General features: G+C 49.7%; 1 protein-coding gene across 1 annotated transcript in view; it reads right to left on the reverse strand.

Moving 5' to 3' along the window:
- NPR2 (natriuretic peptide receptor 2) overlaps positions 1 to 22193 on the reverse strand; it is a 428259-nt gene that overhangs the window by 67084 nt on the left and 338982 nt on the right. Inside the window, exon 17 of the mRNA XM_069205697.1 lies at positions 19213 to 19336. Within this exon, the coding sequence (XP_069061798.1) occupies positions 19213 to 19336 (124 nt within the window). The remainder of the gene's footprint in view (positions 1 to 19212; positions 19337 to 22193) is intronic.

Below are 22193 nucleotides of genomic sequence, written 5' to 3' on the forward strand. Positions count from 1 at the left end.
GAATAATCAGTGCATGGAATGATTATTACCTACGTGGGATACTCCGTGCAAGGAGTGAATATGACATGCATAGGATGTTCCATGCATGGAGTGACTATTACCTGCATAGGATGTTCCGTGCATGGAGTGATTATTTCCTACATGGAATATTTTGTGCATGGAGTGAATATTACCTGCATAGGATGTTGTAGGAAGCTGGCCTGGTGTGTGGTGGACACCTGTGGTATTTCAACCTTATACTAGGTCCAGGTAACCCCTTATTAGTTAGTAACAGGGACTAGGAAGCCAGGGCTCTCTAGAGGTAGCTGTGGATGAGCAGCCAAGACCTATCTAGGAGGAGCGTGAAGCACTTGCAATACCAGACTAGTCACACAGTAACTTATCACACCTAAAAGGAACCACACAGGGACATAAAATTAAAGGTATTTTATTATGGTAACACTAAACTAGATTACTTATAGACAGTCCCCCAACTGGAGGTAAGGACACATTATATATACACCATCAATATTAGGAATTAGCATATAGGAACAACAAGCATTGACAAGAAATAGCAGAAAATAGCTAGGGGGTCCAAACCATCCACTGAAATAGTGGAATGCGAAGTGAGGTCCCCACCGTAGGATGTGGAGTAGTTAGTAGGGAGCTGGGAGAACTCGGGACCCCAAGAGGTGAGTACTTAGATGGGCCCCAGCGACCAGGACAGCAGAGGTAAGTTACCTGGTTTCCCCGTAGGCTAACAAGGGGACTTAGAAAAGGAACTGTGCAAGACCAGGACCAGACCAGAGCAACCCAAAGGTGGATTCTGGAAGATGAGGAACTTCAAAAGGGGACAGAGTCCAGTCTACGATGGAGGGTCCAGATGGGCAGAAGCCGCTGTCCACCCTTCTGTGTGTAAAGATCTGTGTAAACAAAGGAGGATGAAGACCAGCTGCGGAGTCCAGGAGCTGTAGAGGAGTCCCCAGAGTTATGCAGAAGATGTCCCACGCCAGTCATCAAATTGCAGAGAGGTCAGGAAGAAGACCAGCAACAAGCCTTGGCACATGCAAACCAGGGCAGAGGAGGAATTGCAGAGCTGAAGAGGACCAGCAAAGCCCTGGGGCCTCGACCCTGGGAGGGGAGTCCGGGCTGACCCTCAGCAGTCAGGAGACCCAGCAGAAGCAGTGGCAGCCTCCACAGACAACCCACTGCACTGGCAGCAGGCACAGTAAGTTGCAGTGAGGCCCAGTCAGCACACGGAGCAGCAACGGAGAGACTGTCCTTGCAAGGATGAAGTGCTGAAGGCTGGGGCTACTTGTACGTTTGGTTGCTGCAAGAGTAGCGGTGGACAGGGATTCCATCCTACAAAGAGAGACAGGGGGGGTCACTGTCTCCCACGTTGGACAGAATGCAGAGAGGACCAAGAGGACCACTCAGAGCCACTGACTTTGTTGCAGAATCCACGCAGTTCTAGAGGAGAGCAGATCCATGCAGCCGGACGTTGTTGCCTTAGGTGCCTGCAGATGCAGGGGAGTGACTCCTTCACTCCAAGGAAGATTCCTTCTTGCTTCTTGGTGCAGCTGAATTCTTGCCGACCCCAGAGGATGCACAGCCATGGAAATGTTGCAGTTGCTGGAAGGAGCCGGGGAAACAATGTTGCAGGGCGAGGTCATCTCGGCAGTTGCAGTCTTGTTCGGTTCCTGAAGTGTCCAGTTGCGGTTTCGGTGGCCAGGAGCAGAAGAGGTCGATGCAGAGGAGTCCTGGTGGATTCTTGCACGCCGAATCTGGGGACCCCCCCGCAAGAATGTCCCTAAATAGCCCTAAAAGGGGGTTTGGTCACTTTACACGGTGACCACTTATCAGAGGGGGGCACTGACATCATCTATCTGCAGTGCATGGAGAGATTATTACCTGCAAAGGATCCTCCGTGCATGAGGTGCTCTGTGCATGGTGTGATTATTACCTGCATGGGGTGCTCTGTGCATGGAGTGATTGTTACTTGCATGGGGTGCTCTGTGCATGGAGCGATTATTACCTGCATGGGGTGCTCCTTGCACGGAGTGATTATTACTTGCATGGGGTGCTCTGTGCATGGAGTGATTGTTACCTGCATGGGGTGCTCTGTGCATGGAGTGATTATTACCTGCATGGGGTGCTCCATGCATGGAGTGATTATTACCTGCATGGGGCGCTGCATGAATGGAGTGATTATCACCTGCATGGAGTGCTCCTTGCACGGAGTGATTATTACTTGCATGGGGTGCTCTGTGCATGGAGTGATTGTTACTTGCATTGGGTGCTATGTGGATGGGGTGATTATTACCCTCATGCGGTACTCTGTGAATGTAGTGCGTGTTACCTGCATGGGGTGATCCGTGCGGCCACAAAGCGAGACCTCTTGGGTTTGCCAGTGCTTGTCTTCAAGGCTGTGCTCCTGTCTGCTGGCTCGTACTCATCTCTTTCAGATTATGTTAAAAAGCAGCAGTTGAGAGGTTTGCCTTCTGCACATCTACACTGCCAGTTCACGGTTTGTCTCCCCTAAAAACCAACCTTTGCCAGTAAAGGAATATGTATATTTTTTAAAGAGAGACCGTCTCTTGTTAGTGTCCCAGGATCCCACACTTCGGGATCTGTTCAAGGGATCTGTTCACAAGTTCAGGGAGAATGGGAGGCAGCTTGATATGGAGGAAAAAGCATGAGAGGAGGGGTTAAAGATGTCCTCGAAGGATAAAAGAATATGGGGTTGTAAGGAAACTTATTTTCATATGTGCTAAGAGTAAAAATGCTAAATTGTTGTTTTTACTGTGGAAAGGGTAGTAGCCCCGCTGGCAAGTACAGGGTTACACACTGACAACTTGTAAGGAAATGGCTCCCTGTTGCAGTTACCCCCCACGTTTTGCCTGATACTGATGCTGACTTGACTGAGAAGAGTGCTGGGACCCTGCTAACCAGGCCCCAGCACCAGTGTTCCTTCACCTAAAATGTACCATTGTATCCACAATTGGCACAACCCTGGCATCCAGGTAAGTCCCTTGTAACTGGTACCCCTGGTACCAAGGGCCCTGATGCCAGGGAAGGTCTCTAAGTGCTGCAGCATGTCTTATGCCACCCTAGGGACCCCTCACTCAGCACAGACACACTGCTTGCCAGCTTGTGTGTGCTGGTGGGGAGAAAATGACTAAGTCGACATGGCAATCCCCTCAGGGTGCCATGCCAACCTCCCACTGCCTGTGGCATAGGTAAGTCACCCCTCTAGTAGGCCTTACAGCCCTAAGGCAGGGTGCACTATACCACAGGTGAGGGCATATGTGCATGAGCACTATGCCCCTACAGTGTTTAAGCAAAACCTTAGACATTGTAAGTGCAGGCAAGCCATAAGAGTATATGGTCTGGGTGTCTGTCAAAAACGAGCTCCACAGCTCCATAATGGCTACACTGAATACTGGGAAGTTTGGTATCAAACTTCTCAGAATAATAAACCCACACTGATGCCAGTGTTGGATTTCGTAAAACAATGCACACAGAGGGCATCTTAGAGATGCCCCGTGTATTTTACCCAATTGTTCAGTGCAGGACTGACTGGTCTGTGCCAGCCTGCTGCTGAGAGACGAGTTTTTGACCCCATGTGGTGAGAGCCTTTGTGCTCTCTGAGGACAGAAACAAAGCCTGCTCTGGGTGGAGGTGCTTCACACCTCCCCCCTGCAGGAACTGTAACACCTAGCAGTGAGCCTCAAAGGCTCAAGCTTCATGTTACAATGCCCCAGGGCACTCCAGCTAGCGGAGATGCCCGCCCCCTGGACACAGCCCCCACTTTTGGCGGCAAGTCCAGGGGAGATAATGAGAAAAACAGGGAGGAGTCACCCACCAGTCAGGACAGCCCCTAAGGTGCCCTGAGCTGAGGTGACCCCTGCCTTTAGAAATCCTCCATCTTGGTTTTGGAGGATTCCCCCAATAGGAATAGGGATGTGTCCCCCTCCCCTCAGGGAGGAGGCACAAAGAGGGTGTAGCCACCCTCAAGGACAGTAGCCATTGGATACTGCCCTCCCAGACCTAAACACACCCCTAAATTGAGTATTTAGGGGCCCCAGAACCTAGGAAAACAGATTCCTGCAACCTGAAGACAAAGAAGAACTGCTGACCTGAAGCCCTGCAGAGAAGACGGAGACACCAACTGCTTTGGCCCCAGCCCTACCGGCCTGTCTCTCCACTTCAAGAAAAACTGCAACAGCAACGTGTCCCCCAGGGCCCAGCGACCTCAGAAGCCTCAGAGGACTACCCTGCATCTAAAAGGACCAAGAACTCCAGAGGACAGCGGCTCTGCTCCAAAGAAGAAACAACTTTGCAACAAAGAAACAACTTTTAAAGGACTGCACGTTTCCCGCCGGAAGCGTGAGACTTTCCACTCTGCACCCGACGCCCCCGGCTCGACCTGCGGAGAAACAACACTACAGGGAGGACTCCCCGGCGACTGCGACCCTGTGAGTAGCTAGAGTTGACCCACTTGAGCCCCCCCCAGCGACGCCTGCAGAGGGAATCCAGAGGCTCCACCTGACCGCGACTGCCTGCTTCTAAGAACCCGACGCCTGGTAAAGACACTGCACCCGCAGCCCCCAGGACCTGAAGGATCCGACCTCCAGTGCAGAAGTGACCCCCAGGTGGCCCTCTCCCTTGCCCAGGTGGTGGCTACCCCGAGGAGCCCCCCCCCTTGCCTGCCTGCTTTGCTGAAGAGACCCCCGGGTCTCCAATTGAACTCCATTGCAAACCCGACGCCTGTTTGCACTCTGCACCCGGCCGCTCCCGTGCCGCTGAGGGTGTACTTTTTGTGCTGACTTGTGTCCTCCCAGTGCCCTACAAAACCCCCCTGGTCTGCCCTCCGAAGTCGCGGGTACCTACCTGCTGGCAGACTGGAACCGGGGCACCCCCTTCTCCATTGAAGCCTATGTGTTTTGGGCACCACTTTGACCTCTGCACCTGACCGGCCCTGAGCTGCTGGTGTGGTAAGTTTGGGGTTGCCCTGAACCCCCAACGGTGGGCTACCTTGGACCCAACTTTGAACCCTGTAGGTGGTTTACTTACCTGCAAAACTAACAAACACTTACCTCCCCCAGGAACTGTTGAAATTTGCACTGTCTAGTTTTAAAATAGCTTATTGCCATTTTTGCCAAAACTGTACATGCTATTTTACTGATTCAAAGTTCCTAGGATACCTGAGGGAAGTACCTTTCATCTAAGGTATTGATTGTAAATCTTGAACCTGTGGTTCTTAAAATAAACTAAGAAAGATATTGTTCTATATAAAAACCTATTGGCCTGGAATTGTCTTTGAGTGTGTGTTCCTCATTTATTGCCTGTGTGTGTACAACAAATGCTTAACACTACCCTCTGATAAGCCTACTGCTCGACCACAGTACCACAAAATAGAGCATTCGAATTATCTCTTTTTGCCACTATCTTACCTCTAAGGGGAACCCTTGGACTCTGTGCATGCTATTTCTTACTTTGAAATAGTACATACAGAGCCAACTTCCTACACAACTCAACTGTGCTAACTCCCGAATGGGACTACCACCGCTGTTATCAAAATAATGCACCCTGGAGTGAGATGGGCAGCCATTTTTCTACTGGAGGGGGAGACTCACTGAAGTAAATACAATAATTTGTGTTTTGTTGCATTTAATTTCAGAGAAAATGAGCTCATCAGTTTACTAGTTTTTAGAGAACGTTCTTATGGCATAAAATGCTTGGCGGGGTAGATACTCTGAGATTCAATCAGGTATCATCACATGTTCGTGCCATTTTCTCTAAGCCCGACCCTTGTGGTTCCATATATGGGTTGAATAGATGAGGTGTGAGAATGAACACTTTTAGCGCAACGCAGACTAGGGGATGTGGTATTAATCTATGAGTCCATTATTACAAGCTAGGGGGCAGATTTATGAAATTTGGCGCTGCACCTAGTGCATCGCCACTTTTCCTGCGCCCCTTAGCGCCCCCTAATGCCACGATGGTAGCGCCGTATTTAAAATACGGCGCCCCACGGCGGAAGTTAGGGTGACTAGCGGTTTAATTTGTTATGCTAGTCCGGCACTTTGCAGGATTAGCGTAAAAAATGTTGACGCTAATCCTGTAAAGCACCCAAAGGCCCATTGTAATCAACGGGAGCCTCTTTTTAATGGCTGCACTTAGCAGGCGTTAAAAATGCTGATAGAAATGGCACAAATGAGTCTCATAGGCACCATTTTTACTTCCCTCCTAGCGCCAGAACGCCCCCTTGCATACATCATGCCTGGCGCAGGCATAATGTGGCATAAGGGGTTACAAAGTGGCACAATGCAAGCGTTGAGCCACTTTGTAAATATGGCGCGGCATTTTTCCCGCTGCACCCCAACACCACATTAGCATAAAAAATTACGCTAATGTGCTGTTGGAACGGCACAAGGACTCCATAAATCTGGCCCTAGGATCTTAATAGCAGGGAGGGCGGAGCTAATTCACGATTTAGCATCCTGGAGGACAGGATATCAAGCCGAGGGTTGTGATCAGCTGTATCGAATGCCACCGACGGGTCGCGCAGCAGGGCCTGGCCTTCATCTGAATACAGTGGCCGACGTCTGCTGTTTGTAATGTTACTATTTCATTTCTACAGTTAGAGCAGAATTGCACCAAAGGCATTTAGAAAGCCGTTGTTGTAAGCCATAGGTTGTACTTAAACTGCTTTCTCAACATGTTTCTTAAAGATACCACGACCGGCACCCCTGACCAACTCACCGACAATATCACCATCACTGGTGGTTCTCGGCAGACTGGCATCCAGGACACACCACACTGCCGCAGGCTTATACATCAACGCACCCAGGATCTGGAGCAGCTCTGTGTCCATCAGGACCTGCCCTAAACCTACTCCGGCTTAAGAGAGAGTTGAAGTAGCGCGTCCTTAAAGAACACTACAGTCTGATGCAGTAACAGTGCGCCTCAGCTCCTAGAAATCAGCCGCTTCCCTTATTCCACAATCAACGGGTCTTTCGACCCGCCCAGTGCTCTGCTGGCTTCTCGCTAGGTTCCATTATAGAAAGACAACATTCATTCATGCAGACATCCATGCAAAGGAAAGCCTTGATCTGGCCTTAGATTCTAATGGGATTTAGATTTCTGCAGAATGGATATCTGTCACCATGGCGATGGAGAACTCGAAATCAGGCCCTAAGTTTTGCGATAGAGTTGTGAATAAAAGAACGAACAAAGGACGCCTGGGGGTATCTAGGGTCTTACCCAGCGGAGTGCAACACAGGGGTACCTGACAGCACCACCTATTGCAGCGAACAGTGCACTGGACAGCACGGAGAAATCGGATTTCTGTTGCACTGTGTCAGAACAATTCATTAATTATTGGCAAAGAGCATTTTGATTAGAGCATTAGTCCTTTAAAGAGAAACCTCTGCGTGTTCTGTGCACCGGGCACCGGGCACCACTGGCATCTATATGTACGGTGGTAGGTTTTAGAGGAGACTGAAGCAAAAGCCATCACATGTGTGGCATGATTTGCAGTTAATCACATAGGGCCTGGCCGTGAGTGGTATGTGCAGCCTGCCACACTGTCCTGTGGAGAAGGAGGGGTCTTGAGGGCTCCCCTGCACGCCCATAGCCAACCCCCCCGTGACCCTCCCCATCCGCTACCCCACAGGAACTACCTACCGCGGCAACTCCAGCACCCCTCCTGTAAATCCTCGGTACCTATCACAGGCACCCCGGTGCACTGCCGGGCACCCTCGGTACCTGTCCCCACTACACACGGTACCTCTCACTGATACCCCATTACCATTCCCCGACACCTCTGCTACCCCTGCCTTTCCCAGGCACCCACAGTATCTCTTTCCTGCACCCCGAAACCTCTCCACAGCACCCCGGTGCACTTCCCGGCATCCTCAGTACCTTTCTCCAGCACCCCCAGTACCTCTCCCCGGTACCCCTGCCCCCATCCAACCATCGAGAGTGTAAGACACGCTGAGCCAGGTCTGTGAACACCAGGCTCGGGGCTCTGTGGGATCTGACCTGGTGGTGTTGAGGAATCCAGGGTGTAGGAAGTTGGCTCTGTATGTACTATTTCAAAGTAAGAAATAGCAGGCGTCGGGTTCTTAGAAGCAGGCAGTCGCGGTCAGGGGGAGCCTCTGGATTCCCTCTGCAGGCGTCGCTGGGGGAGCTCAGGGGGGTCAACTCTGGCTACTCACAGGGTCGTAGTCGCCGGGGAGTCCTCCCTGTAGTGTTGTTTCTCCGCAGGTCGAGCCGGGGGCATCGGGTTCAGAGTGCAAAGTCTCACGCTTCCGGCGGGAAACGTGTTGTCTTTAAAGGTTTCTTCTTTGTTGCAAAGTGTTTCTTCTTTGGTGAACAGAGCCACTGTCCTTGGGAGTTCTTGGTCCTTTTAGATGCAGGGTAGTCCTCTGAGGCTTCAGAGGTCGCTGGACCCTGTGGAACGAGTCGCTGTTGCAGTTTTTCTTGAAGTGGGGAGACAGGCCGGTAGAGCTGGGGCCAAAGCAGTTGGTGTCTCCGTCTTCTCTGCAGGGCTTTCAGGTCAGCAGTCCTTCTTCATCTTAGGTTGCAGGAATCTCTCTTGCTAGGTTCTGGGAACCCCTAAATACTGAATTTAGGGGTGTGTTTAGGTCTGGGGGGTTAGTAGTCAATGGCTACTAGCCCTGAGGGTGGCTACACCCTCTTTGTGCCTCCTCCCTGAGGGGAGGGGGGCACATCCCTAATCCTATTGGGGGAATCCTCCATCTGCAAGATGGAGAATTTCTAAAAGTCAGAGTCACCTCAGCTCAGGACACCTTAGGGGTTGTTCTGACTGGCCAGTGACTCCTCCTTGTTTTTCTCATTATCTCCTCCGGCCTTGCCACCAAAAGTGGGGCCGTGGCCGGAGGGGGCGGGCATCTCCACTAGCTGGAGTGCCCTGGGGCGCTGTAACAAAGGGGGTGAGCCTTTGAGGCTCACCGCCAGGTGTTACAGTTCCTACAGGGGGAGGTGAGAAGCACCTCCACCCAGTACAGGCTTTGTTACTAGCCACAGAGTGACAAAGGCACTCTGCCCATGTGGCCAGCAACATGTCTGGTGTGTGGCAGGCTGGTAAAACTAGTCAGCCCACGCTGGAAGTCGGGTATGTTTTCAGGGGGCATCTCTAAGATGCCCTCTGGGGTGTATTTCACAATAAAATGTACACTGGCATCAGTGTGCAGTTATTGTGCTGAGAAGTTTGATACCAAACTTCCCAGTTTTCAGTGTAGCCATTATGGTGCTGTGGAGTTCGTGTATGACAGACTCCCAGACCATATACTCTTATGGCTACCCTGCAATTACAATGTCTAAGGTTTTGCTTAGACACTGTAGGGGCATAGTGCTCATGCACCTATGCCCTCACCTATGGTATAGTGCACCCTGCCTTAGGGCTGTAAGGCCTGCTAGAGGGTTGACTTATCTATGCCATAGGCAGTGTGAGGTTGGCATGGCACCCTGAGGGGAGTGCCATGTCAACTTAGTCATTTTCTCCCCACCAGCACACACAAGCTGGCAAGCAGTGTGTCTGTGCTGAGTGAGGGGTCCCCAGGGTGGCATAAGATATGCTGCAGCTCTTAGAGACCTTCCCTGGCATCAGGGCACTTGGTACCAGAGGTACCAGTTACAAGGGACTAACCTGGATGCCAGGGTGTGCCAATTGTGGAAAAAAAGGTACAGTTTTAGGGAAAGAACACTGGTGCTGGGGCCTGGTTAGCTGGCCTCAGCACACTTTGAAATCATAACTTGGGCATCAGCAAAGGCAAACAAATGTCAGGGGGTAACCATGCCAAGGAGGCATTTCCTTACACAGGGCAAGATGGGGAATTGTCTGATCCCCTTGCAGAAGGGTTATTACTAACAGTGACTTCACAGAAGGTGTAATCCAGCCACCGATTCATGGTGACATCACAACAATGACGGCCTGTGAGAGGACTGCCCGAGGGGACCCAGGGTCAGCTCCCTGCGCTGAGGCACTCGGGGTGTCTGCGCCCTGTTACAGTCCCATCACACACAGCCTGACTCTGTACACACAGCAGCCGCTGTCCCCAACACGTCACATCAGCGTCGATGCTGTCAGTGCATACAACATTCTATGTGTCACTTGCACCATAACACAAAGATGTCACACTTCCCTGGAAACAGGATTTGGTGATCTTTTATTACACATGATAGATTGAAAATGTCACTTACCCAGTGTACATCTGTTCGTGGCATCAGTCGCTGAGATTCACATGGTATGCATGAGCTCGCCATCTGGTGTTGGGTCGGAGTGTTACAAGTTGTTTTTCTTCGAAGAAGTGTTTTCGAGTCACGGGACCGAGTGACTCCACCTTCTGTGCTCATTGCGCATGGGCGTCGACTCCATCTTCGATTGTTTTCCCCGCAGAGGGTGAGGTAGGAGTTGTACTATAGTAATAGTGCCCGCGCAATGAAAAATGTAAGTATGTACCTATTAAAGGATTAAGTAATATATATACAAATGTACAAAATTGAAGGTAACTTCTGAACTGCTACAGGCTTCCGGGGAGGTGGGTGGGTCCATGTGAATCTCAGCGACTGATGCCACGAACAGATGTACACTGGGTAAGTGACATTTTCAGTTCGATGGCATCTGTCGCTGTAGATACACATGGTATGCATAGACTAGTAAGCAGTTAGTTCCCCATAAGCGGTGGTTTAGCCTGTAGGAGTAGAAGTTGTCTGAAATAGAGTTCTTAATACAGCTTGACCTACTGTAGCTTGTTGTGCGGATAGCACATCTATACAGTAGTGTTTGGTGAATGTGTGAGGCGTAGACCAAGTGGCTGCCTTACATATTTCTTGCATTGGGATGTTTCCTAAAAAGGCCATTGAAGCACCTTTTTTCCTTGTTGAATGTGCCCTGGGAGTAATGGGCAGTTGTCTTTTTGCTTTAAGGTAGCAGATTTGGATGCATTTAACTATCCATCTGGCTATACCTTGTTTTGATATTGGGTTACCTGCATGAGGTTTTTGGAATGCAATAAATAGCTGTTTAGTTTTTCTGATGTTCTTCGTTCTGTCAATGTAGTACATTAATGCTCTTTTGACATCTAATGTATGTAGTGCTCTTTCAGCCACAGAATCTGGCTGTGGGAAGAATACTGGTAGTTCTACCGTTTGATTTAGATGGAATGGAGAAATAACTTTTGGTAAAAATTTTGGATTAGGTCGTAGGACGACCTTATTTTTATGTATTTGTATAAAAGGCTCTTGTGTTGTGAACGCTTGAATTTCACTTACTCTTCTTAGAGATGTAATGGCGATGAGAAAGGCAACTTTCCAAGTGAGGAATTGTATTCCGCAAGAGTGCATGGGTTCGAAAGGTGGGCCCATGAGTCTTGTTAGAACCACGTTTAGGTTCCATGAAGGAACAGGTGGTGTTCTTGGTGGTATAATTCTTTTAAGCCCTTCTATGAATGCTTTGATAACTGGTATCCTATACAAGGAAGTTGAATATGTAGTTTGCAGGTATGCAGATATTGCTGCAAGGTGTATTTTAATAGAAGAGAAGGCTAGCTTTGCTTTTTGTAAATGGAGCAAGTAATTTACTATATGTTTTGGAGTTGCTTCTAGTGGTTGTATCTGATTATGATGGCAGTACCAAACAAATCTTTTCCACTTACTTGCGTAGCAGTGTCTAGTGGATGGCCTTCTGGCCTGCTTTATGACTTCCATACACTCTTGGCTAAGTTGTAAGTGTCCGAATTCTAGGATTTCAGGAGCCAGATTGCTAGATTCAGCGATGCTGGGTCCGGGTGTCTGATCTGTTGGTTGTGTTGCGTTAACAGATCTGGTTTGTTGGGCAGTTTGATGTGTGGTACTACAGACAGATCTAGCAGTGTTGTGTACCAGGGTTGTCTTGCCCACGTTGGTGCTATTAAAATGAGTTTGAGTTTGTTTTGACTCAATTTGTTTACTAGGTAAGGAAGGAGAGGGAGAGGAGGAAAAGCGTAAGCAAATATTCCTGACCAGTTCATCCATAGGGCATTGCCTTGGGATTGCTTGTGTGGGTATCTGGACGCGAAGTTTTGGCATTTTGCGTTCTCTTTTGTTGCAAATAAGTCTATTTGTGGTGTTCCCCAGAGTGTGAAGTAGGTGTTCAGAACTTGTGGGTGGATTTCCCATTCGTGGACTTGCTGGTGATCTCGAGAGAGATTGTCTGCCAGCTGATTCTGGATCCCCGGAATAAACTGTGCTATTAGACCAATTTGATGGTGGATTGCCCACTTCCATATTTTTTGAGCTAACAAGCTTAACTGCGTTGAATGTGTTCCTCCTTGTTTGTTTAGATAATACATCGTTGTCATGTTGTCTGTTTTGACAAGGATGTATTTGTGGGTTATGATTGGTTGGAAAGCTTTTAGTGCTTGAAAAACTGCTAATAATTCTAGATGATTTATATGCAGTTTTGTTTGATGTATGTTCCATTGTCCTCTTATGTTGTGTTGATTGAGATGTGCTCCCCACCCTGTCATGGAAGCATCTGTTGTTATTACGTACTCTGGCACTGGGTCTTGGAAAGGCCGCCCTATGTTTAAATTTATACTGTTCCACCATAGAAGCGAGAGGTAAGTTTGGCGGTCTAGCAACACCAGATCTAGAAGGTGACCCTGTGCTTGAGACCACTGTGAGGCTAGGCACTGTTGTAAGGGCCTCATGTGCAGTCTTGCGTTTGGGACAATGGCTATGCATGAGGACATCATGCCTAGGAGCTGTAGTATTGTTCTTGCTTGTATTGTTTGGTTTGGAGACATGTGTTGAATGACCCTGTTGAAATTGTGGATCCTTTGTGGAGTTGGCGTTGCTACTCCTTTTGTCGTGTCTATTATGGCTCCTAGATATTGCTGTACTTTGCTTGGCAGAATGTTTGATTTTGCAAAGTTGACGGTGAACCCTAGTTTGTAGAGGGTTTGTATGACTTGATTTGTGTGGTTTGAGCATTGTGTGAGCGAACTGGTTTTGATTAGCCAGTCGTCTAGATACGGGAACACATGTATTTGCTGCCTTCTGATGTGTGCAGCGACTACTGCTAGGCATTTTGTGAATACTCTTGGAGCGGTTGTTAAACCAAAAGGCAATACTTTGAATTGGTAATGTATTCCTTTGAATACAAACCTTAGATATTTCCTGTGTGATTGATGTATTGGTATATGGAAATATGCATCCTTGAGGTCTAGTGTTGTCATGTAGTTGTGTTTTTTGAGCAATGGTAACACTTCTTGTAGTGTGACCATGTGAAAGTGGTCTGATTTGATGAATGTGTTTACTACTCTGAGGTCTAGAATTGGTCTCAGTGTTTCGTCCTTTTTTGGTATCAAGAAGTACAGTGAATAAACTCCTGTGTTTATTTGTGTGCTTGGTACTAATTCTATTGCATTTTTTTGCAGTAGTGCTTGAACTTCTATCTCTAGAAGCTGTGAATGGTATTTTGATAAATTTTGTGATTTTGGTGGTATGTCTGGAGGGAATTGCATGAATTCTATGCAATAACCATGCTGGATAATTGCTAAGACCCATGTGTCTGTAGTTATTTTGTCCCATGCTTCGTAATATTGACGTATCCTCCCGCCCACTGGTGTTGTGTGGGAGGGGTGTGTGACATGTGAGTCACTGCTTGTTGGTAGTGGTTTTGGGGCTTTGAAATCTTCCCCTATTCCTAGGGAATTGCCCCCCTCTATACTGGCCCCGAAAACCTCCCCTGTACTGTCCCTGGTAGGTGGGCGGTGCGGACTGTGAGGTGCTAGCTTGTGTGGCCTGACCCCGAAACCCTCCTCTAAAAGGTGTTTTGCGGAAGGTGTTATAAGATCCTCTGCTCTGCGGGGAGTAGAGTGCGCCCATGGCCTTGGCAGTGTCAGTGTCCTTCTTGAGCTTTTCTATGGCTGTGTCGACCTCCGGACCGAACAGAAGTTTCTCGTTTACTGGCATGTTAAGCACTGCCTGCTGAATTTCTGGCTTGAATCCAGACGTTCTGAGCCATGCGTGCCTACGGATGGTAACCGACGTATTAATGGTTCTTGCGGCCGTGTCTGCTGCATCCATGGAGGAGCGTATTTGATTGTTGGAAATGTTTTGACCCTCCTCAACAACCTGTTTTGCTCTTTTTTGCAGATCTTTTGGGAGATGTTCAATGAGATGCTGCATCTCATCCCAGTGGGCTCTGTCGTATCGCGCTAGCAGCGCTTGTGAATTTGCGATGCGCCACTGGTTTGCTGCTTGGACAGCAACCCTCTTCCCGGCTGCATCGAACTTCCTACTTTCTTTATCTGGGGGAGGTGCATCCCCAGAAGTGTGTGAGTTTGCCCGTTTTCTGGCAGCCCCTACCACCACAGAGTCTGGTGGCAGCTGAGAGGTGATGAATACAGGGTCCGTAGGAGGCGCCTTATACTTTTTGTCCACCCTAGGCGTCACTGCCCTACTTTTAACTGGCTCCTTGAAAATGTCCTTTGCATGGCGTAGCATGCCTGGGAGCATCGGCAGGCTTTGGTAGGAGCTGTGGGTTGAGGAGAGGGTGTTAAATAAAAAATCATCCTCTACTTGTTCCGAGTGTAGTTCCACATTATGGAATAATGCTGCTCTAGCCACCACTTGTGAGTAGGCTGTGCTGTCTTCCGGTGGTGATGGCCTAGTTGGGTATGTGTCTGGGCTGTTATCAGACACTGGTGCGTCATACAAGTCCCACGCATCCTGATCTTGGTCATCGTGGCTCATGGCGGTGTGAGCTGGCGAATGTGACGGGGTGTACGTTGGCGAAGCCGGAGTTACAGGTGGAGGCGAGGGAGGAGGTGTTACCTTTTGTGCTGTTTGTTGCTGAGGAGTAAACTGAAGCGTTCTCTTTCGTTTGACAGGTGGAAGGGTACTGATCTTCCCAGTCCCCTGCTGAATAAAGATACGCTTTTGCGTGTGATCCACGTCAGTGGATTGCAGTTCTTGTTCAAATCTATGTTTCTTCATTTGAGAAGACATAGAATGCTCTTCAGTGTAGGAGCCAGAAACAGGGTCTGATGTCGCTTTTTTCGGCTCCGAAAACCCTGTCGATTGTTTTTTCGGCTCCGAGGTAACCTTCCTCTTTTTCTGTGCCGAAAATTCTGGGCCTCTATGGTCTTCGGCGCCACTGTCTCGGCGTCGATCCGTGTCGGCACCGAACTCTCGGTGTCGATGCTTCTGTTTAGCAGTCTCTCGGTCTCGAGGAGGCTGCGTGCCGGTGTCTCGACCGGAGTCGGACGATCTCGACACTGAATGGGCCTTTTTCGGTGCCGATTGTTGGTCACCGAGAATTTGGGTGGAGCCATGGCCGGTTGGCAGTGGCGTCCCCTGGGCCTTCTTTCCTTTTTTAAGGTTTGATCTCGACGTCTTACTCACAGTTCTTGTAGAGTGTAGCTCGTCGGAGTCTGAATCCTGGATGGAAAAGGATTCCTCCTGTTCCTCTTCTGTCTCGAACTGTCGACGCTCTTTTGGCGTGGACGCCATCTGCAGTCTTCTCGCTCGACGGTCGCGCAGAGTTTTTCGGGACCGGAACGCCCGACAGGCCTCACAGGATTCTTCGCTGTGCTCGGGTGACAGGCACAGATTACAGACCGAGTGTAGGTCCGTATAAGGATATTTGTTGTGGCATTCGGGGCAGAATCGAAACGGGGTCCGTTCCATCGGCGTTGTCCTCCACGCGGTCGGGCCGACTAGGCCCCGACGGGGTGCCGAAATCTACCCCGAAGGGCACCGAAGCGCTTCGATGTTCAACGCGTCGTCGTATGTGTCTATCTCTAACCGGATCGCAACGATACCGTCGAAAATCTTCCGTCTTCAGCTATCTTTCCGTTCCGAAACTCGGAGCGACAGGAACACGTCCGAACCCGATGGCGGAAAGAAAACAATCGAAGATGGAGTCGACGCCCATGCGCAATGAGCACAGAAGGTGGAGTCACTCGGTCCCGTGACTCGAAAACACTTCTTCGAAGAAAAACAACTTGTAACACTCCGACCCAACACCAGATGGCGAGCTCATGCATACCATGTGTATCTACAGCGACAGATGCCATCGAACATTAGGGTTACAAAGAGGTACCAACTCCTAACCAATCTTAGCAGTAAATACGTGTGCAGCTCCCAGCAGCACCCCAATATAATGCGAAGGATCAGGACCGGCTTTAGGGCAGTGTGACCGGTGCGGCCGTCCTGGGCGCTGACCTGGAAGGGGCGGGCACTGTCCTCACGGGGGTGCTGTTTTAAGCAATAACTTACAATCTGAAAACACCTTCTGTAGAGTTCCTTGTGCATCCAGCTTTCAGGCAGCAATAAAAATGTTAAGATAACTTGTCCTGCTAGAGAGAGAGGGAGAGATTGAGTTTTGTCTAGTGAAGCTTTGTCTCTCCATAAAGTAGCTCAGACGGTTAATGCGCCTGTTGTAGAGAATAGATCTGTATTTGATGCTCAGTAAAGCCGGCCTTTACCAGTGTTTTAAAACGAATGCAATGTATGTGAGAGAGGAGCTATGGAGAGATGGTGGACACTTTGCTGAGTGGTAGAGAGGGAATCTGAGGAAGAGCTCATGGGGGGAAGGGGCATGGCAGGGAAAAAAAGATTGTCACACTGGGCGCCACCAGCACTAAAGCCAGTACTGTGAAGACCATAGAAGCTCTGCTTCCAAGCATTATCTACATGGATGTCCTACAGATGAATGTTAAATCAGCCCTGTTCTGACATGCCACTGTTCCCCCTCGAGGCATATGTCTGCAGCTGCTGGAGAGGCGTTGCAGTCTTTACATGTGTGGCTTCTGTGGTGATGCAACCACACTCTACAGAACCCTAATTATTCATCACATCCTCACAAAGGTATGTGAAGAGCTACCTATGAACCACAGCTCAACACCATTTACCACCATCAGCAGCAACATCTGCACATCTGTCCTTCTAGCAAACACAAACGGCTTCATCATGAGGGTCCTGGGAGACCGCAGAGTAACACCTTCACCGACACAACTTTCCTCCGTGAGCCCTTGAACTCCTGGGCTCTGCGAAGAGGCAGCGTGCAGTGCCAGGTGGTCTGTGGGGACCTCTGTGGTGTGACGCCAAGCCCCCGAAATAGCCCCCAAAACAGCACAATGACCTCATCGATTGTGGAGATACAATGCCTGAGCAATTGTGGCAACCTCTATGGAGCCCTCAATGTCCCTCGCTACACAAAACTATTAGCATTTATCTTGCGATCCCTAATATCATGCTTTCGAATGGGCCATTTGGGGGTGTTGGGGTGCACACTGGCATTCAGGATGCTTGTTGTTCTCAAACTGCGTAGTCCGAAAGAGGGAAATCTTCTCCTGACTGATGGTCACAGGTGGAGGGGTGGACTCTTCAGATATTTGTACCTAGATAGCACTAAGGGACTGATGTAGAGGCTGGTGGGGGGGTTCATCCATCACAGTGGTGAGGGATATCCCATCCGCTGAATTATAAATCCCATTATACCCTATAGTACATAACTGTTGTGATGGAGTAACCCATCCGCCAATATCTAAAACAGGCCCTAACTTCCAAATATGCCCTTCTCTAAGTAAGATGTGTTCTCTGCAATTAGTGGTGTTAAAAGGAGCAATTATTCCAGAAGAGTCTGGATCAAGGGTATGGGATATCTGTCAAAACACAGGGCTTCACCCAGACGTGGGCTTGGTCATTTGCGTTTGCCTCTTTTGTCTTTGAAAGGTGATGTGGGATTCCCCTACTTAGTACTAGCACGAGCCACTTAACGCCTGCATGGGGCGCCTGCCCCCTACAAAAGGCGCTTGTTGGCTGGTGATATAGCTGTTTTTCTGAAATATAATGCTTTGCACAAATAAAACTAGAACTTTGGCTAACATCTACGGATCTGAGGCCTCCAACTCGATGTTGTTGTGACGTTTCATTGCACCGCAGGTACAGACTCGTATTTTTGTGTCTCAGTGGAATACGGTTTGGACACGCTTCATGGGCAAGGACAGTGACTTTCACACACTGTGAATAACATTTGCACTAATTCAAGGTTCAACTAGCTGTCTTGGCAGAAGCACACTCGATGTATTGGTGGTGTCTGTGGGAAGCTCCATGTTGTAGAACTATGAGAGACTTTCTAAATATATTCTCTTCCGTAGACTACAAGAACCACGCACAACTGTGGTAAATGTATGAAACCCTTCGTTCAGAACCCTATAGAAGTGTGCTCTTCTTGGCGGGGTGGGATGGGAGGCCCCCTTTCTCTGGTCCAAGTAGGCGATTCCATGCCGGATTGCTCATCAGTTTTGTAAACTGTATTTTGCTGAACTGAACTTTACTGAGTTCTTTGATTGATTTCTGACCTTTAACTGAGATTTGCCCTCTGATGTATTGCTTAATGTATTTGACTACTCCAATCAATTTCTGTATGACTAAAATACAAAAATAAAACCTTTAAGGCTTAAGACTTTTCTGCTTGCCGTGTTTTTCAGGACCCAGAGGCTTCTATGCGCCTGTCATTGAAATTGTCATTAGAAATGTTCCCATAAAGACACAAGTCCTGCAGGGATTACGCTCCATCGGTCGCGCGGAGGTTAAGAGCTGTAGCGTAATGTGACTGGATTGCGATTAGTTGAGTTCCACCTGCATGGAAGTACTTGTTACCTGCTTTGGGTGAGTACTACCTTGATGGGTACCTGTTGCGTGTGTGGGATGCTGCTAACCTGTTCTGGTCCTAGCTACGTGCGTCAACTTATATCCCTAATTCCACAAACTCAAAAAGATATCTTAACAAAATTGAAGGCAATAGAGTCGACGATGTAACATATCTCGCATCATCCAACCCTTCTCGCTGGTGCGATGACCATGAACAGTCGAGAATAACATAATGTGTATCTGTAAAGAGCACGTTCACCCGTAGGCCTCTTGGCACTGAATAACAGATGTTTATTGTTACCCAACTCAATGGTACTCATTATATCGACCTCAGAACTTAGATGAAAGGCTGAGTGGACCCGCTAGGATTTGAACCTGTGACCATGAGGTCAAACACAGCCCCCTACAGTGGACGCATTAGTCCACTAAGCCACCAGACCCTTCCTAAAGTGTACTGAGTCATGTCCTCTGTACAACCCATGCCTGCAGTGGAAGGGGGTACTCGGTTGGCTTCTGCAAGCCCACAGTGCTTATTGTATGCACAGAGTTGCTCACCTGCATGGGCGTGCTCTCTGCGGACATGGAGGTGAAGCCCACAATGTCGCTGAAGTAGATGGTAACGCTGTCGAAGGCCTCGGCTTGGACGGTTTCTCCGCGTTTTAGCTGCTCTGCTACGGAGCTGTTGAGAAGGAAGGGGAAGGCTGTGAGGATGACTGCAATGGACATTGCTTCTCAGCTCTAGAAGCCCAACTGTGGACTCTGCCCCCGCACAAGAATACGTGTAGCTTTTGTGACCACACGCCATCTCATAATCCCTTTCCTCCATTCATTTTCAGAGCACGAGGCAACCATCACACAGTCACCACTGTCTACGGTACAACATTCAAGGGGCTCATTTACAAGCCCCTTGCGCTGCAATAGCATCATTTTTTCTGACGCTACAGTGGCGCAAAACTGTCCCTCACCCTGTGCCATATTTACAAACTGGCACAACGGGACCATTGTACCAGTTTGTAAACCCTTGCGCCACATTATTCCTGCACCAGGTATAAGGTATGCAAGCGAGGCGTTCACCTGCAAGGAAGCCCTTAGCTCTGGCGCAGGGATATCTTCAAGATGTCACTGCATCATTCTTGTTTTATTTTTAATGCCAGCTCAGGGTGGGCATTAAAGTGACGCTGTGCTTTGTTCTGTGGGCCTCCCTGCGCTTTGCTGAACTAGCATAAAAAAGTTTGACGCTAGTCCAGCAAAATGCCACAACCGCGTATGAAATTCTGATGCAGCTTTGCTAACAAGCGCCAAGGTGTGCTGTATTGTAAACACAGCGCTACAATGGTGTCGTTAGGGGGGCACAGGGCGGCGCAAGCAAACTGACGCATTGTGAGCGATGCACCAGTTTCTTGTAAATGAGGCCCTAAGTCAGTGCTTCATTCTTTCACCCCATCCAGACCCCTAGAGCTCAATCCATCACAATCAAGCAATAGAAGCATGTTTACACTCTGAACCCCAGATGGGCACAAAGGGTACAGTGATGGTCTGCCCGAGTGATGGACTGCGGAAAGTGTGGGGTGCACCCTGAGCCCAAAGATGGATAAGAAGAATGAGTTACACTCTAATACCGGTGTGGTACAGGGAGTGAGGGGACTGCGCTCTGACACCAGAGAGGAACAGAAAAAGTGAGGGATAAACTTGGACTCAGAAAGAGAGAGGAGAAAAGGTATGTCACACTCTGACCCCAGTGATAGATAGGAAGAGGGGGGCTACACTCTGACCACAGAGGTGGACAGGAAGAGGGGGGCTACACTCTGACCCCAGAGGTGGACAGGAAGAGGGCAGCTACACTCTGGCCCCAGAGGTGGACAGGAGGAAGGGGGCTACACTCTGACCCCAGAGGTGGACAGGAAGAGGGCAACTACACTCTGGCCCCAGAGGTGGACAGGAGGAGGGGGGCTACACTCTGACCCCAGAGGTGGACAGGAAGAGGGGGCTACACTCTGACCCCAGAGGTGGACAGGAAGAGGGGGGTACACTCTGACCCCAGAGGTGGACAGGAAGAGGGCAACTACACTCTGATCCCAGAGGTGGACAGGAGGAGGGGGGCTACACTCTGACCCCAGAGGTGGACAGGAAGAGGGGGGCTACACTCTGACCCTAAAATGTTATGTCCCACTCTGACCCAGGAGGTGGAGAGGAAGAGGGGGGCTACACTCTGACCCCAGAGGTGGACAGGAAGAGGGGGGCTACACTCTGACCACAGAGGTGGACAGGAAGAGGGGGGCTACACTCTGACCCCAGAGGTGGACAGGAAGAGGGCAGCTACACCCTGACCCCAGAGATGGACAGGAGGAGGAGGGCTACACTCTGACCCCAGAGGTGGACAGGAAGAGGACAGCTACACTCTGGCCCCAGAGGTGAACAGGAGGAGGGGGGCTACACTCTGACCCTAGAGGTGGACAGGAAGAGGGCAGCTACACTCTGGCCCCAGAGGTGGACAGGAGGAGGGGGGCTACACTCTGACCCCAGAGGTGGACAGGAAGAGGGGGGCTACACTCTGACCCCAGAGGTGGACAGGAAGAGGGGGGCTACACTCTGACCCTAAAATGTTATGTCCTACTCTGACCCCGGAGGTGGACAGGAAGAGGGGGGCTACACTCTGACCCCAGAGATGGACAGGAAGAGGGGGGCAACACTCTGACCCCAGAGATGGACGGGAATAGGGGGGCTACACTCTGACCCCAGAGATGGACAGGAAGAGGGCAGCTACACTCTGACCCCAGAGGTGGACAGGAAGAGGGGGGCTACACTCTGACCCCAGGGATGGACAGGAAGAGGGGGGCTACACTCTAACCCCAGAGGTGGACAGGAAGAGGGGGGCTACACTCTGACCCCAGAGGTTGAAAGAGGTAGGGTTGCTTATAATCTGAGACTAGGGGTCGCCTGGGAGTTACATATGGTACATTCTGAACCCATACATGGAGAGTAAGTGAACAGACACACTTTGACCCCAGTGATGGAAAGGGAGGGCTGAAGGTGGAACACTGACCCCCAAAGAGTGAGAGCTCAAGTGGGGGTTGCTATGGCCAGAATATGGACAGGGGAGTGTATGTCTAACTCTGACCGCAGAGATGGTCTCATGGGAGTTAATGTCTGACCCGAGATATGGTCGTAGGAAGAGGAGACTTCACACTGGTGGATGAGATGGACAATGTATACCACAGATGGACTTAGCAGTGTGTCTTAGACTCTGTCCACAGAGGCAGAGAGTGGAAATGCTAGTTACACTCAGGCTGCCTGGCGTGGGCATGGTGAGATGGGTTTGCATTGTCATCTGGAGGTGGACAGTAACACGTCTGTGTAAGTCATCTTTTCAATCTCTGGATTCAGACACCCTACCTTAGCACGCAGGCTGCTAGTCCCTCATGCTCAGGCCTCAGCAGAATAAACGTGGAAGGGTTTCCTGCTGCTTCCTATAGCTGAGTACATCTGGGGTTTGCTGGACTCTTTGATACCAGTATCAGGAGGCAGGCCCACTCTCT

This window comes from Pleurodeles waltl, chromosome 1_2 (assembly GCF_031143425.1).
Source record: "Pleurodeles waltl isolate 20211129_DDA chromosome 1_2, aPleWal1.hap1.20221129, whole genome shotgun sequence".
NCBI lineage: Eukaryota > Metazoa > Chordata > Amphibia > Caudata > Salamandridae > Pleurodeles > Pleurodeles waltl.